This window comes from Meleagris gallopavo, chromosome 3 (assembly GCF_000146605.3).
Source record: "Meleagris gallopavo isolate NT-WF06-2002-E0010 breed Aviagen turkey brand Nicholas breeding stock chromosome 3, Turkey_5.1, whole genome shotgun sequence".
NCBI lineage: Eukaryota > Metazoa > Chordata > Aves > Galliformes > Phasianidae > Meleagris > Meleagris gallopavo.
Genome location: NC_015013.2, coordinates 9,258,949 through 9,275,060, shown reverse-complemented (window position 1 = coordinate 9,275,060; position 16,112 = coordinate 9,258,949). Strand labels below are relative to the sequence as shown.

Below are 16,112 nucleotides of genomic sequence, written 5' to 3'. Positions count from 1 at the left end.
CAAAAACAAACAAACAACAACCAACCAACCTAGACATGTAATGATTTTAAAACAACTCTACGAAATAACAAACTGTACTACAGGCTTCTGATTAACGTCCTCCACTTGAAAGCGCGAACTACCGACGTAACAGGTATGCTTCAAAACGCCTTCTCAGTTTCTAAGAATATACAACGAAAAAATGAACAAGGAAAACCAAAGCAATCCCAAACAGGAAAAGTACAAAATAAATTCAGGCAGATGGTTTTTGGCAACTGGCTGTTGGTTACAGTAAGACAGCCAGCATGTGGCACTGGGCTGACTTTGGTGCTGCTACTGCGGCTGTACTACCTCCTATCTGCAGGCCTTGCTGGGGACCTTCTGCAGACTTGGGAAGGGATGGGATGGCAGTTAAGAGCAGTCTTCTCTCTGAGGCAACACATTAAGGCAGTAAAGTATCACACACTGCTGGAATGGTTTTGTTTCAAGGCAACAAATCCCATTGCAATAAGGCACATATTTAGATGCTGATAGGGAAGCTTGCAAAGTTAGAAATGCCTGTTCTCTTGGTGCTCTTGTGCAGTCCGAATGCATCAGTGCAGGACTACCCTGACCTATCAGAAGACAGTTGTGTTTCTCTTTCCAAGGTGCCAGAATCACCTGGCACTGATCTAAGCTAGTCTGTTGCTTGGAAGAGTGGCTTCTTCTAGTTTGAGGACCAAGGACAGCTGGTGTTCCAGGACTTAATTTTAGGGAATTCAAAAAGAAAAGCAAGAAAAACAGGGTGATGCATGTTTTGGAGCAACCAACATATATAGAATTTCTAAAGGAGCCTGTAACTGAGTAGTTTTTTAAGGGTCCAAGTTAAAAGTTACAGGTTTGGATTGTGTAGCCTGCTGATGGAGTGGCCTCATTAAGACAGGAGGTAATTTCTGGCAACAGTGTAGTGCAGAAGGAACAGTAGCTCTGGAACAAGTTTTGGGGGAAGAAAGCCCAGTACTTGAATAGAAGACAAATTTGCAGTGGATGCAATTAATTACCAAGAATGTCTTAGAAACTGCGCTTTGTTTCTATTTGCTCTATATAGATGTTCAATTATTTAATATTGCAAATTCAGTTATTTTCTTCCCATATGAATGACAATCCTTACTCTAATGCTTTTGGAGGGATTGGTATTTTAAGATGTTGCACATCTGCCACCTCAAAGATGAGCCCAAATAATTTTCTCAGGATAACTGAGTCCACAGTGAGCACAATGGCTACATTTAATTGCCAATGCAAGGATATACAAAATAAACATGTAAATTCATGTTGCTAAGACTCGGAGTTTTGAAAACTTACCTTGTATGATTATTAGAAACAGCAAAGTTTAAATGCCATGAGATAACAAAAATATACAATTCCTTCCTTTTTAGAAGGTTCTGCTTCTTGCATGGCCTCGTATGGCCTTAAAATGCTTTTCTCCCAAATACCATATGCTTTAACTTGCTTGCTGCAACTGTACATGTATGCTACTCAGAATGACTGTATCCTTTCTATATAACAAAATAACAGCAAGAAGAGTTAATGAAATTAACCTAGTAATTTCTAACAAGGAAAAGGGGTTCTATGAGAACCATTATGATTCATGGATTGCTACAAGCAGGTTTCACAACCGAGTCCATGTGCCAAAATTAAGATGGAATGAATCTAGCTGAGTGCAGCAGTTAAATATACTGAAGAAATAGCAGTATATACAAAAGATATGCACTGCTTACCCGACGCATACTTTTTAAGGTGCTTAATGGTGTTTTAAAGAGTGTAGCAACATATACATATATGGAGGGTATACATAACTAACTGTATAGTAGGAACATAATACAGAGCCAGATATTTTCCCAGATCCCTGATTTCATTAGATTCTCTAACTCATAAGAACGTATTTAAAGCATTTCATATAAAATATCTACACAATGTAAATGACGATGTTCACATAAAAACACTCCAGTTTCTTTGATATTTTGCCGTTCACGGGTTGGGTTCAGCTTTGTTTCATAAAGACGCCATCTGGACGAGCGAGTGTTTGAACAGCTGTGCGTGGTAGGACAGCTCCGTCACTCGGTTCACCATCTCCTGCAGTGCTGCTGTGTGTGGGTAATGCAAGGCCGCCATCTTGGTAGCCATCACGATGCTCTTCAGCAGTTCGCACAGCTGGTCGCTGGAGTTGCGCACCTTGTTGCGTATGTCCTGGGATGTCAGCTGCCTCGTGAGCGTGTCCCCGATGAACACCAGTTTGTGGGCGCTCAAAATGACAAGTTTGCTGTGAGCAACGAAGATCCGGGGGGGCTGCGAAGCACTGACGCAACTGAAAAAGGCATCGATGGTGTTGAGGAGAGAATTGAAATGAGTCTCGTATTGGTCGGAATAGAACAAAAGCGGTTGTCGGTCGTGGGAGGCAATCGTGCTGTTGGCAGTCTGGAGGGCCTGAGGCGGCTTCCATTTTGAAATGTCATTCTCCACAGGCTTTGTGATCTCCTGTTCCAGCTGCTGGAACTGATTGATCTGAAAGGTGAATAAAAAGTCTCTCTTTAAAGCCCGTTCCTATAAGGTGTTATGTATTACAATTACATCTGCCTCAGAACAGCAGTGGGTACCCTAGGTTAGTCTTACGCTCAAAGAAAACTATCGTATGTCTTCTAAAACATACTGGAGAGCGAGGGGTGCTTTCGTTAACAGAAGTCCAGACAGAGGTCAGAAGACATCTACATCACTTCATCTGTATTCAGAAGCCTACTGAATTTACAGGCTGCTGCTCATTTAGAGTATGCCAAAATCAGAAGTGAGCTGGATCTGAGTGTCACTGACACCTACGCAGCCTTTAAAAGCCAGCCATCTCCGTGGGATTTTGAGATAACAAACTTCAACTCTCAGCTCCTAATTACTTCTAAAGGAAACAAAAACAAATGGGAAATTAAAGATAGAACACTTGAAGTGATGACGAAGCTGAAGTTTAATATGCTCAGAAGGCAGGAAAAGCAGAACATCTAGTCGCTGTCCTCTCCATCAAAAGTGGGGGGAATGGCCGTGTTCTCAGCTCTTTTGCTTCTTCCATGTAGAATTTTCTGCTGTGTGGGTGGCAATGCATGTTTTTGTTCTTTGCATTTCTAACTCCCTTAATTTTGGAGACTGATGGGCACAAATCTTGCTTGGAAAGAAACTAACCCAGGGTTACTTGTTAGCCAAGACCCAATACCTTCCATCTTCACAATATGGCACCTGGGACTTCCCAACTATTTGTTCTGGCACTCGTACACACTTCACAACAAAGCTCTTAACAGTCACACACTGCTAAGGAAAGGGCCCCCCCTGCTTTATTTGACCAGTATTCCTTACGTGCAAGGAACATTACATTTCCATGTGATTATTGTACTGAGCAAACATACCTGATGGTGTTCTAGTTCCATTTTGCTCTGCTTGATGATATTTTCTTTTTCTAATAGTTCCTTCTGTTGCCTTTCAAATTCTTCTTTCCCCTGTTTTGTAAAAAGACACTGCGTTAAATAAAAACCGTTCCTGAGCTAAATGACAACTTGTAGGCCAAACAGCAGGCTTCTTTGTGAGGGCTTTTTCACTAGGAGCACACCCCTGAGAGTTCAGAGGAATAAAAAGGATAGTGTGGCAAGGGCAAAAGGCTATTGCTATTGTCTATGCAACAGACCTATTCGAGAGCAAGTAATCACCCAGGTGAACTTGCTCTTGAGCGTGTCTTAGTGTGACAATTTGATTGCAGCTTTCCTGCAAACAGCTCCTACTTGGTCTTGCACAGAATAAGATGTTAGTTTTACCTACCTGCAAGTGAACATAATCGTAGTCATCCATCCAGCTCTTTTCTGAGCTCTCGTTACCGATATTGTGAGGTTGTTGACCTTTATTCAGGAGAGGAGGAAGAGAACTAAAGTGATTCTGTGGTTTTTCTCCATGATGCTGCATGTGAGGACTGTTGTATCCATACTCAGGAGCGTTGACGTTCTCTGGGATGCTCCTGAAACGTGAGCTGCCTGACCCCTGTTTGAACAGGAGCTCTGCATTGACGCTGATGGTGGTGGTCAGTTGCTTGGCATCGTCTGGCACTGTCTTTGCCACCATAACAAACCGATCCAGGTCATCACACTTGTTCTGCAGTCTGTTGACAGCGAGAACATTCAAAGACCAGTTGTAGCTGTTCAGGTCATGGCTGGTTTGGGTAAGAATCTGGTGAGAGTCCTCCAACCTTTGCACCTCCCTTCTCATTTTGTTATGGAGGCTGATCTCAGAGAGAAAGGAAGCGTTGGCTGCTGATCCTTTTGCAAACTGAAGGTACTCCAGCAGTGACTGCTCCACCTTATCCACGGCAGCGTGAATTTCATTGATGTGTTTCTCCATATAGCTGTAAGACCTCCAGTCTGCTGTAGTGAAGGCCATGAGGTTATTGACTGCTGTCTCCACCATTTGCTGAAGACGATAAAGCCTCTCTATAGCAGTGTCTGGATCAAGGATTAGTCTTTTGTCCTGTGCAGTTGATGCTGAGAAAGAAGAATCCTTTGATGTTGTTGAAGATGTGGACATGTTACTCCTTGTGCTTCCCGTGCTAGAGAAGGACAACCTATTCATCCCATCAGTCACATCTTGTAAGCCTTTAGTGTCTTGGAGCATTGGTGGTGGCACATCATATACACCTTCTCTTCCCTCTGAGGCTAGACTTTCATTGAGTCCTGTCTGTTGTCCTGGGAAAGCAATTCCCCTCGGGGTGTCATAAACATCTTTCTGAGGTGCAATTTGCTGTCCAAGAAAATGGTTTTGATGGTTTACAGGGATGTCATAAACACTCTGTTTGTGTGGCGCTCCATCAGTCAATACAAGGCCCTCAGAAGAATATTTCTTAATCAGTTCTTTCCCAGTTGCTTTGGTGATAGGAGGAGGAATATCATACACTCCTTCTTGTCTTGCACTGTGCCCCACTGGAGATGAAAAATCCTGCAAATTATCCCTCAGGCCTACATCATCTCGGCATGCAGACGGGGGTGTAGCATACATCTGAAACACAGAAAGCAAACCATGAAAACTCTGGCTAGAATAGCAAAACAATTTTACACTTTCCATGTGGCAAATAAAATGCTTGGATGGAAGATCTGCCATTGAATTCCATGGAGTCAGACTCTTATCTCAAGTTTGAAGGAGCACCAGCTTTGACACTTCACTTTTTAATTTCCATCTTGATGGACGTTCTCACAAGCAGCAAAATCCAAGAAGGCAGGATGCTGCCACAAAGATAATCTAGGTCTAATGACTAAATCACATTACATAACATTGGAAGTTTTGATACAGTGCTTCACTATATTAGTTTTAACAAACACCTTAAAAGCTTAAGGAAATCTTTAAGGTTCTGAATCTCATTTTCCTTTGGGATCATACATAAACTCTTGTTTAAACACATCTTTGGTCACACTAGAAAATACAGGATCTTGTGGAAACTGTATGACACTTACTCCTTTGGCAGGTGGTACGTCGTAGACTCCTAAAGCTTTTGCATCTCCAGTGGGAACTGGATGTGCAGTCCCCTTCGCTGATGTGGGGGGGATGTCATATATCTGAAGAAAAAATAAATTGGACAGTTAGGAAATACACTCTGCAACTGAGTGAATGGCAGTCTGGAGAGATGAAGTCATGGCTGACTTCCATCCCAAAGGTTAAATCAAGGTCAGTTTATTACAGATGTCTGTCTGTAAAAAGGGGAGCAGTATGTTCGTGTGACTAGAACTGATGAGACTGATAGAGATCAGAGAGATGGAGGAATAAGCTTATAGTAATACACGCTATTAAACTCTGAGATTAGGGCTGCCCACGCTAGGACCACATATCTGCTTCATCAGGTGTGGGTGCTCCTAATAGCAGGGAGTACAGCTGCTAGCTGTTTCAAGTATTCCACTTGGTGGCATGTCCTGTATTACAGTGGGTTCTATGTGTGGTCTAAGGCTAACTAACACCTGAATGTCTCTCACTCAAGATTTCTCAAAAGTTCCAGCCACTCAGTGCCTGTCTGTTATGTACTACTGGGCATCAGTGATGTTCCCTAGAGGAGCTGCACTGTCAAAAGAGCCACGGAGAGATGTGGAGCTGTTGAGTTACAGATCCTCCATGCATTTACTTTGGATGTCCATGGTCTTGGGGACCATGTTCCCCAGAACGAAGATGTATTTCAAGTTCAGTGACGTGGTGCAGCAGACATATGATGAAAACAATTCCCTATGTAGTAGCTCTTCATCCGGGAGATAATTTTACCCTTACTGAGTGAATTACTGTCAACTATGCAACAACAAAGTAAGAGGAAAAAATGTTCCCAGGCATTAAGTTTATTCTGTTTAGATATTCTGTTTGATCAGAACACAGAAAACAAATGGGATTTTTGTGGTTGGTGTGCTGCCAGACCTTACTCAACACCAAGTACAACTCTGAAACACTTTCTGCACTCTGTGAAAAAGCTACTGAATCTAATTGAAACTTGTTTTCTCTCAGAGAGAGCTCTGCTCATAAACTTCTGGTAGAAAATAATCATCTTCTGTGCCCTTTCAGTGCTTCAGTTTTATTGGTACTTACCCCTTGGAGAGGGCGAACAGGAGGGATATCGTAGGTATCCTTCTGGTATTTGGAAGGGAATTCATAAACATAACCTTGTCCTGACCTGACTGGAGTCACTACCTGTGAGATAAAAGAAGAGGAGGAAACATAAGCCTTTGAAGATGTTCTCTCTGCAACTGCAAAGGGTTCTCAGTGTAAACATTCTAGTACTATTAACATTCACGTTTTAGGTGGCAGTGTTAGTAACAGCAGTCTACGTGTACGTCTGATAGCTGAACGCTGTAAAAAGCTACACCTGTACTGTTTTTACTTTCAGGCCAGTTCTGACATGGCTGCCTGCTTATCTCCTATTTGTCAAGCATAGATTCTCCATCAGATCTAAGGGAACTTTGTCCCTTCATCACACTGACTGCCCTTTAGCACAGCCCACGCAATGCGATGGTCACAGCACCCACTCACTGAGATCAGCACTTGGTACACCTTGCTAATCCTACTGAGGTGCCCTTCCATACTGACAGAGGCTCAGAGCAACAGATCAGGCTCTGGAAGCATTCCCCCTTTGCTCATGGAAGTGCTTCCCACCAACTCCAGCAGAATGTCTTGCATTACTTTGCCTCACAGGAGAACATCCCAGATGACAGAGTGTGAGCAATGGCTTTGAAAGTTCTTTACGTAGAAAGGCTATGCTTTAATTTACCAAAGTGAGACATTCATTTATGCTGTCTCCGTTTGGTTTGTCTTTATTAGAGGCTGAGAGGAAATGTTAAGCCATTCTTGAAGCATAAAATGTAAAAACAATCTTTGAGAAAAAGCTTAGAATTTACATTTTTGTCATTCTATAAACCATTAGCTACCATAATGACTTGAAATAAAATTTGGTAAAAAATAAATGCCTTATGTTTTGGACAGCATCTGTGTGGCAGAATTTCAGTATAATGTGGTATATATAAAAAAAAAAGATGTTACCTAACCTCTAGAAAGAGCTGGTTTTATAGTGGAAATGCTGACATCTTAACCTCTGCCAGTGCTATTTAGCTCCAATAAGAAAAAATACAAATACCATAACCTGGGGGCATAAAATGACAAATTACACAGGGCCATACAAGATGTGGTTTTGTGCTCAGCTGGGGAGAATTCTTTACCAGAGCTACTTAACTATCTTTAGAAACGTATGCAAGATGTGAAACTGAGTTTCTGACCACACACTCAGTAAGAATCTCATAGCAGTTTTTGCTATAAGAGATCTCAGCATCCTGGCAAAAATTCAATGCGAGTATCTTTGCTACCTTAACAACGCAGGCTTTTTTTCTTTTCACTTGCTCTGCAAATATTGCTGTGTAGTTTTTGGCACTGTCACTATGAAACAGTCACTGGATTTCTTCCCCCTAGGGTGACTGTCATTACCTGTTTGAATATGGGTCCCATTCAATTGGGAGTAGCCCAAGGCAACGTTCCGTGCAGTGCCAGCACTGCACTGACTGTGAGGTTGTGTTAGGTGAGGGGGAAGGACAGCTCTGGCAGGTGAGGAAACACAGCACTTTACTGGAGCTGCTTTTCCTTGAATTAGCATCAGAGGACAGGGAAGACAGAACTGGAAGCAATAGGATGTCCTCAGTGCTGAGTGGGAATGAGTGCCCCTGAGAGCAGTCCTGCTGAAGTGAGCGCGGGATTGTTGGGGCTTAAAAAGAATCTAAAAATGTATTGAATTTACTGAGTTTATTTCTTCCCCTCAGACTCACCTACTGCATTGTAAGAGAGATCTACAAAACTTTAAAGCAAGTTCTCCCTTGTGGTACTGGAATTTTACCAAAATGCAGACATTGTCCCTCCCTGGCCCTCCTCATGTAATCCTGGGATTATGTTGTTTGTCTGAGAAACTTTCAGCTTATGTCAACACCTCTTCCTCATGCTATTTCTGGCCTGCGAGGCCCAGAGATCAGACCAGCACAGCTTGCATCCCTTTTTCCTTCAGTTGGGTGCTGCCAGTCAAACACTTTCCACCCAAGTTAGGAACAGAAGGACTTGGCTTTAAGCAAAGTATACTGCAAAGATCCAAGGGTTTCAAAATTACAGCCGTGGCCTTACTTCAGTAATAAGCCACTGAACTTTTAAAGCAGGAAGCAATGCACAGCACCTCTGGAGAAGCTTTATGGCACCTCAAGTTCTTCAACATTTGCACAGCAGTATTACTGTGCAGCTGCTGTTATTCTTGTTGATAGTCCTTGGAGATGATCCCATTTCTCAGAGAAGGCTGATGTACCAGATGCTGTATGAAAGGCTTCAACACTACAAGGCTGCTGCTTTCATTTACTGTGCTAAAACAGCCTGAGAGCGGCCTTTCAGTATCTAAAAGGGGGCTGTAAGAAAGAAGGGGACAGACTTTAGCAGGGTCTGTGGTGACAGGACAAGGGGAAATGGTTTCAAACATACAGGGAAGATTTAGGTTGAATTTACGGAAGAAGTTGTTTACAGTAAGGGTGGTGAGGCACTGGCACAGGTTGCCCAGAGATGTGGTGGATGCCCCATTCCTGGAAGCACTTAAGGTGAGGCTGGACAGGGCTCTGAGCAACCTGATGGAGCTGCAGGTGTCCCTGTTCACCGCAGGGGAGTTGGACTAGATGGCCTTTAAATGTCCCTCCTAGCTCAAACGATTCTATGATTCGTTACTAATGGAAGCCTAAATAACTACACTAAAGCTAGAGTGGTCAGATGAACACCAATTTCACTTAGATTTTTGACTCTTTTGCATTTGCTCAGACTTGACTAAGCTGACATGGTAGTGAAACAGGGCCACCCCTTTATTTGAGTGAAACAAGCCTCTGCTCTGGGTGTTTCTGGCTGTTGACAATGGCAGTGAGAGCTATAAACATGACATACCTTATTTGGGGTATTCATAAGCACAGCCTGCCTACGTGGGTGACTGTGAACACAAGACCTGTCTGGAGGGCTGCGCTTTGCAGTGCACTGTATTTAAGGTGGTATTTATTTTCCAAATAAAATTGCCTGAGGCTCTTATGTCTGCTCATTTTTAGGCTTTTGAAGTAGCGAAGACACAAAATACAGTTGTAAAAAAAAAAAAAAATACAACAGCAACACCCAGCAACAGCCAAGGTTTGTTGATAATATGAAAGACAACTTTGTTCTCCTAGTGACTCAGGTGTATTTTCCTGTGTGAGGATTATGATCCAGTAACAACATGTTCTGAGTGATTTCATCATAAAATTCCCCACAAATGCTGATATGTTCTGCACTGAGTACAAGAACATTTCCTGTTGTACCCCCGCTCCTCTTCCGTCCCAACGCTTTTCACTAGGTTAAACTTGCCTTCTGTTGGACTGCTTGTTCCCAGTCAGATCAGAACAGAAGCTGCTCTTCACCAAAACATACCTTGAGCTAATGTTTTGTTAGACTAATTAAAAGAATCATAGAATGATTGAATTGCTCAGGTTGGAAAAGACCTTGAAGATCATCAAGTCCAACCACAACCTAACCATACTACCCTAACTCTAACAACCCTCCGTTAAATCATGTCCCTGGGCACCACATCCAAACAGATTTTAAACAGGATGGTGACTCAACCACCTCCCTGGGGAGCCTAGTCCAGTGCTTAAAAGAATGCCCATGCTGCTTGATGAAGTGAAAACGTGGAACACTCCCTTTAACTCTCATGTTACCTGAAACACCAGTATCTCGTATGGGAAGCTGGGACGTGGGGCTGTACTGCTTCTTCTGAAGGAGGAGGAGGGAGGTAGCAGGGTGGATGAACTGAGAAAGCCATCAAACCCAGTATCTGCAGAAGCAACTTTTGATTTGGGGCTATTCACCCATAAATATGTTAAATGAACTTGCTGCTTCTGAACGGGATGCTCAGCTCTTTCAAGGCATTGCTGAACTAGATAGCATGGTTTTGCATGTTTGATGGCACTTTAGTTTTGAAGATGGACTTCAGAAGGAAGGATGTGGCTGCAAAAGGAAAAGTCCCCTTTCTCTCACTTGTGAAAAAGTAATAGCAGCCCTGCCTGGTATTTAGAGACTTATTTCCCAACAAATGTCACTGAACTTCAGACCACAAGACAATTCCTTTTTGTCTTACCTCCTCTATTTTAAGAATGCCTGTGGTTATCTGAGTTTCAATAATCCTGCATTTCAAACCAGCAATTTTCCTTGTTTACGTGTTAAAGGAAACAGATGGTGTTCCCACAAACTATCTAGCCCAACATTCTCAAAACATTGTTAACCACTTAATCCATGCAGAGCAACTAACAGGGACCAGGCTTGGCTCTGGCGAAACACGTAATGGGCCTACTATCAACTTTCAGTACTGGAAAACAAAGGCAACTGAACAGAAAGTTTGTTCTGTTCTTGCCGTAGACCACACTCTTCCAAAAGCAGTTACTTGAGCCTTTTTCATGCCAACTGCATGCTTCTGACCAAGAAAAAGAGCTGAATGTGCAAGTACTTTGCAAAATATTGAGCCCTGTGGTTCATTAAAACCCTCTTCCTTAAACATAAGGAAAAAACATAACATTCTATTTCTTCCGGAATTAAAATGGAAGTTAGGTTACAACAGAGAACATTCCTAACCAAAGCTGTAACAAAACAGTTCTTGTGTTTCCTGCAGGCACACAAAATTGTAGTTTACATTGTTTAAAGATTACATAGGACAAGTAAGCCTACAGAAGCCAACTGAATTCCTCTGGATTTGCAGCAGTACTGTGGAGGCTGAGTGCAGCCTCTTCTTAAGAACTGCAGCGCTCGATGTACAGAACGATGGGAAATGTGCTTTGCTGAGTTTCACAGGTAAGAAAACCAAAGCACAAGTATGCTGAACAACTTGCCCCAAAATCACCTGATTGCTTTTAAAATAGATGAGTGCTCTTCAGAGGTGAGGAATAGAAGGGATGTGTGGTAAGATTTTAGAGTTATGCTTTCAATCTGGTGGTGGATAGTGACAGGACAAGGGAGAATGGTCTTAAACTGAGACAGGGGAGATTTAAATTAGATATTGGGAGGAAGTTTTTCACTCAGAGGGTGGTGATGCACTGGAACAGGTTGCCCAAGGAGGCTGTGGATGCCCCATCCCTGGAGGCATTCAAGGCCAGGCTGGATGAGGCTCTGGGCAGCCTGGTCTGGTGGTTGACAACCCTGCACATAGCAGGGGGTTGGAACTGGATGATCATTGTGGTCTTTTTCAACCCAGGCCATTCTATGATTCATTCAAGACAATGTGTTACTTTTCAGCTCCTTCTGTTTTGCTTCACCTGTTTAGGAAGCCAGGTGTGTCTATTTAAGCTTTCTGGAGGAGGGGAACGGTTATATGACTACATGGGACAGCAAGAATGTTGTATTTCAAATGGGTATCTGAAAAAGCTGGGAAGTGGGCACAAGCTCTGTTCTTTCCATTGAAAACACAGTGATTTCCTTTCCTGGATTTTACAAACTGTATCAAGATTTTCAGTGACTGATAATGCACTTCCTGCAAATAGCACCTATCGTATCACTCAGTATTGTCTGGTATTTTCAGTAAGCAATAGCTTTAACTTACTTACATGCTATACATGATGATACCCAAACGTTTCCAGCTGTTTGTGAATAAAGGTTGTGTCTTCATTCTCACATGTGCTAAGTATGCTTGTACTTACTAGTGTTTGTTTCTGTGAGTTGCTCTAGGTCTTATGATCAACAAACCATAACACTTTAACCTGAACAGTGAATAGCCACCAGGCCACTGTAAAATGTTGTGGTGAAGTATTTTCTGTCATCACCAAACTGCTGGAAAGCTTTTGATAAGGCTAACAAGCCTTGAGAGGAGAGGATGCCTATAGAGACACTTCTAAAGCACTAGGTTTGTAGATACAGCGGTGAGTTGTTTTCTAGTGCTCTGAGCCCAATTTCTGCAAGGTGAAAGGAAATTGATAGCACCGACTGCATTCTCTCTCCTGGGCTCTGCTCTGGTAATGTGGTATCAACACACACAGTGACACTGCAGCTTTTGTGCAGCCTGCCCCACAAGTAGGTGCTTCCCAGTGAGTTTTCTAAGAATTGAGATTGAGATGTGTGAAGATAAGGACATGTGACAAATACAGCTTTGCTAGAGAATTTGTTTCTTGCTGTTGCCTGCATCTTTACAATGCCTGCTTTGTAAAGCATCTCCTATCTTTTGTGTCTGTTTGTTGTCTGTGATCCTTGCTTATGGTGATCTCCTTTTCTGCTCTAGCTGTATGGACTAAGGGCTAAAGCATGTCCAGATGTCACTGACTCACAGTGTGTGAAAATGCCTAACTTTGCAGACTCAGGGCTTTAAATGGAAACTTTATGATGTGGTTTGGAGTGCCTCACCAGTAGATATCCAGTCTTAAAACAGTAAAAATAAAAATACTCCATGGTACTGTAATGCAAATAATAACAAGTAACAAAAGTGGATGCCACTTTTTCTTCTTCTCCTTTTGAGGTCATAGTGCTTCAACAAGGGTTTAAGCAAGTTTTGGGTAGTGATTCTTGACAATGTGAAACTGAAGTTGTGAAACCAATTTAAAAATAAAATAAAATAAAATAAAAAAAGTGAAATCACAAGCTGGCCTTGATTCCAACCACGAACTACTGGTGATATGGGTAGAGAAAGCAGCTTTGCAGCTAGCCTGATTGTGACTTTTTAACTCCTGGTCTAAGCCTTTCCATAAACAAGCACACAGAAGTCCATTACGCTATTCTTCAGTTTTGTATTTTTTCCTGTATCTGAAATACAGGCTTATTTAGTTTCCAAGTGACTTTGTTTTGGTTTTTGTTGGTTTACTCTGTTTGTTTCTTAAGTTGTGGAGTTACACAGATGACCTAAGTTTCCACTAGCATAAAGTCACAGGGCTGCAGTAAGTGCAGTGGAATGGTTTGGATCATAGCACTGAATTTTCTGCTTGCTGCTGGTGTCTGTGATCACAAACTAAATGCAGTTGCAAAGCTCCATCTTTCTACAGACCCTACTGAATTAGCAATAGAAGACAGAATATAAGATCAGCAGTTTTATTTTTAATGATGCTTTCATGACTCAGTCCTGCTCTCACTCGCATCAGCTCTGGAGTTTTCTGCCAGCTGTGTTCTGAACAGCATTTCTGCTTGCTTCAGTGGAACAGGCTTGGTGCTGGCTGCCCTTGAATAGCAAAAGTGACTGGGAAGGAGCACTCCCAGCTTTTGAAGTCATTCTTGCTTACAAAATCTCATTAAAAAGAGCCAAACTAACACTTCTGTGGATATTCCACTTTAGAGAGGAGAGGCAGCTCAGCATGTACCAGTTAGTAATAAACTATCAGCATTTTCAAGGGAAGTGTGAAATAGGATACTTGTCCAAAACTCTCGTCAAGAGTTTTGCCAGTGCCATCCCCATGACATCTGCTCACTTCAGACAGTGATGTCGTCATTTCTGCACGTGATGGCCAACAAGGCTAAAGAGCTGATGTGTTACATCACTGGTGACAGAACAACCGTGCGTTCCGGAGTGCTGAAATACGTGTTTGTGGAGAAAAAAATCTGCCAAAATTATCGAGTGATAAGCTCTTCTGGTGGAGAATTACGTGTATTTGCTAAGGTGATCTTTGGAAACTGTGATCAGATTTGACCATGAGTTCTCTTTAATGAAAAGCTTGTGGTGAAACTTGGCACCTCAGTGCTTCAGTAGCTTGCTCTTGCTAAATACCTGAAGCAGATTCTTGCTTTGTTCATCTCAGTCTGTCTGGTCTTCTCATTTTATAAGGGTTCCAACATGAAGAACACTTCAGCAAATGCATGCTTGGCTCTTATGGTGGTGATATTTTCCCATCTCAAAGACAGAAGCCTAAATTTAGGGCAGGTTTGGTGGACAAGAAGGAACAAAGATGAAGTGCTGGGGCACCTTGTTGGAACAGAGAACAGTCTTGCTGTTGTGGATGACATGAATCCTGAAGGCTTACAAACAATAAATCAGTTTGGTTAAGTCCTTTTGAGGACTTCCATCTTACAGGAAGGAGGAAATAAAAGAAATATTAAATTTGTAGGTAGAAGGAGAAGGGGGAGAAAAACAGTCTTCATTTGGAATATGTCGAAATCAGATGTTTTAATGACTTCTTGCTTCTCTTCAAATATTTCATTTCTTCATTTGAGACGTTTCTCAGAAAAGACTCTACCCTGCCAACAGTTTCAGTTTTGGCAAATTGGCATTTCCCAGTGGGAGGAAAAACTGGTTGTGATGAAGCACTGCTGGTTTCAATTCCACAAGACCACTCTCAGGAGTACACATAAGCAGAAGAGTGAAGTGTCCCTCAATCATTTGAGTTGAGAATCATGCTTTTTCGAGAGAAGCAGGCAAATAAAAGCTCCCATTAGGAAGAAGTTCAACATAGTTTGATTTACTGGCTGATAATCTAAATTCTGGCTCTATTTTTGTATTGGATTTCTTAAGGCAACTGTTGAGACAAGCTCTCCTACTAACTGGTTTTTACATTCACATAGCTTGTTTTGGCAAGTTAATGGGAGGTATAGACTCTCTGTAAACATACATTAATGCAACAGGCAATTAAGGATGTAGGTAATGCAGTGATTAGACTAGACCTCAGACAGGTCTGAGTGTGCATGTGAATAAAAAAGTTGTGATAAGACTCAACAGGAATATGTTAGTGCTCTTTAAGAATTGAGATGGACAGTTTTATGGAAGGTTTTTGTCTCCTAGGGCTAACTGCATTAATTTCACTTTAATTCTATTTTAGAGGTGTTTTGGTAGAAAGCTTCATTTAGTTTTAGAGGCTTTTGAAGGAAAAAAAAAACAAACACAATATTAACACTGCTATTTAAAAAATAAAAATGCTAACATTTCACGCCAGATCTGGAATCATGATCTTTGGATGATAATTAGTTTTCTGCCAAAATAAATACGTACAAAGTCATCCAGCACCTGCAAAGCCTCCAGCTATCCACAGAACTGCATTTCCTGACAAAGATGAGTCTTCATCCATCCATTTCCCATCTCAGAAATAGTGCTTCCTCCTCATGATGACACTCACTTTTGGAATAATCAACTTTCCATTCATGTTTTCCAAAATGCTCAACTGCTGTTCTGCTTGAGTTTTGGTACTTGTGGGGAAATGTTAATTACCCAGACATATTATTTGGCTGATCTGTCTTCAGATGTAACCAAAGATCCAGTTAGTTCTAAGTATCAAGAAAGAGCTCATAAGCCTATATTATTTACTTATTTAATTTAAGATAAGGTTTGATCCTGTACTTGTCCTGCGCAGGCAGATTTGTGACCCCAGGGAGCTCATCTGTTGGTTGAGGCAGCAGGACCGGCCTTATTTCTGATGCTACAGGGAAAAAATGATGCCCTCTGGTCTACAAACAGAGCTGATTAAAAAGAGCCCTGTGCTTAGGGAGAAGCAGAGAGTAATGTTGAGCTCATATGTTTACTCAGCCTAATAAAATGCAGTTTTTTCTTAAAATAGTTCTCTAGAATTCACACTGGTGACTAACTACTGCTTACTCAGATGTGTGGATGAGGTTTTCTTCATTTGTTGGTT

At 41.9% G+C, this 16,112-nt stretch overlaps 1 protein-coding gene across 2 annotated transcripts in view; it reads right to left on the bottom strand.

Moving 5' to 3' along the window:
* Nucleotides 1-1,387: 1,387 nt before the first annotated feature.
* NEDD9 (neural precursor cell expressed, developmentally down-regulated 9) overlaps nucleotides 1,388-16,112 on the bottom strand; it is an 89,889-nt gene continuing 75,164 nt past the window's right edge. For both annotated transcript variants that reach the window (XM_010708351.3, XM_003204746.4), the window contains 5 exons: nucleotides 6,592-6,693; nucleotides 5,484-5,585; nucleotides 3,808-5,031; nucleotides 3,402-3,491; nucleotides 1,388-2,520 (listed from right to left, as the gene is read on the bottom strand). In XM_010708351.3, the coding sequence (XP_010706653.1) occupies nucleotides 2,011-2,520; nucleotides 3,402-3,491; nucleotides 3,808-5,031; nucleotides 5,484-5,585; nucleotides 6,592-6,693 (2,028 nt within the window). In that variant the 3' untranslated portion in view covers nucleotides 1,388-2,010. The remainder of the gene's footprint in view (nucleotides 2,521-3,401; nucleotides 3,492-3,807; nucleotides 5,032-5,483; nucleotides 5,586-6,591; nucleotides 6,694-16,112) is intronic.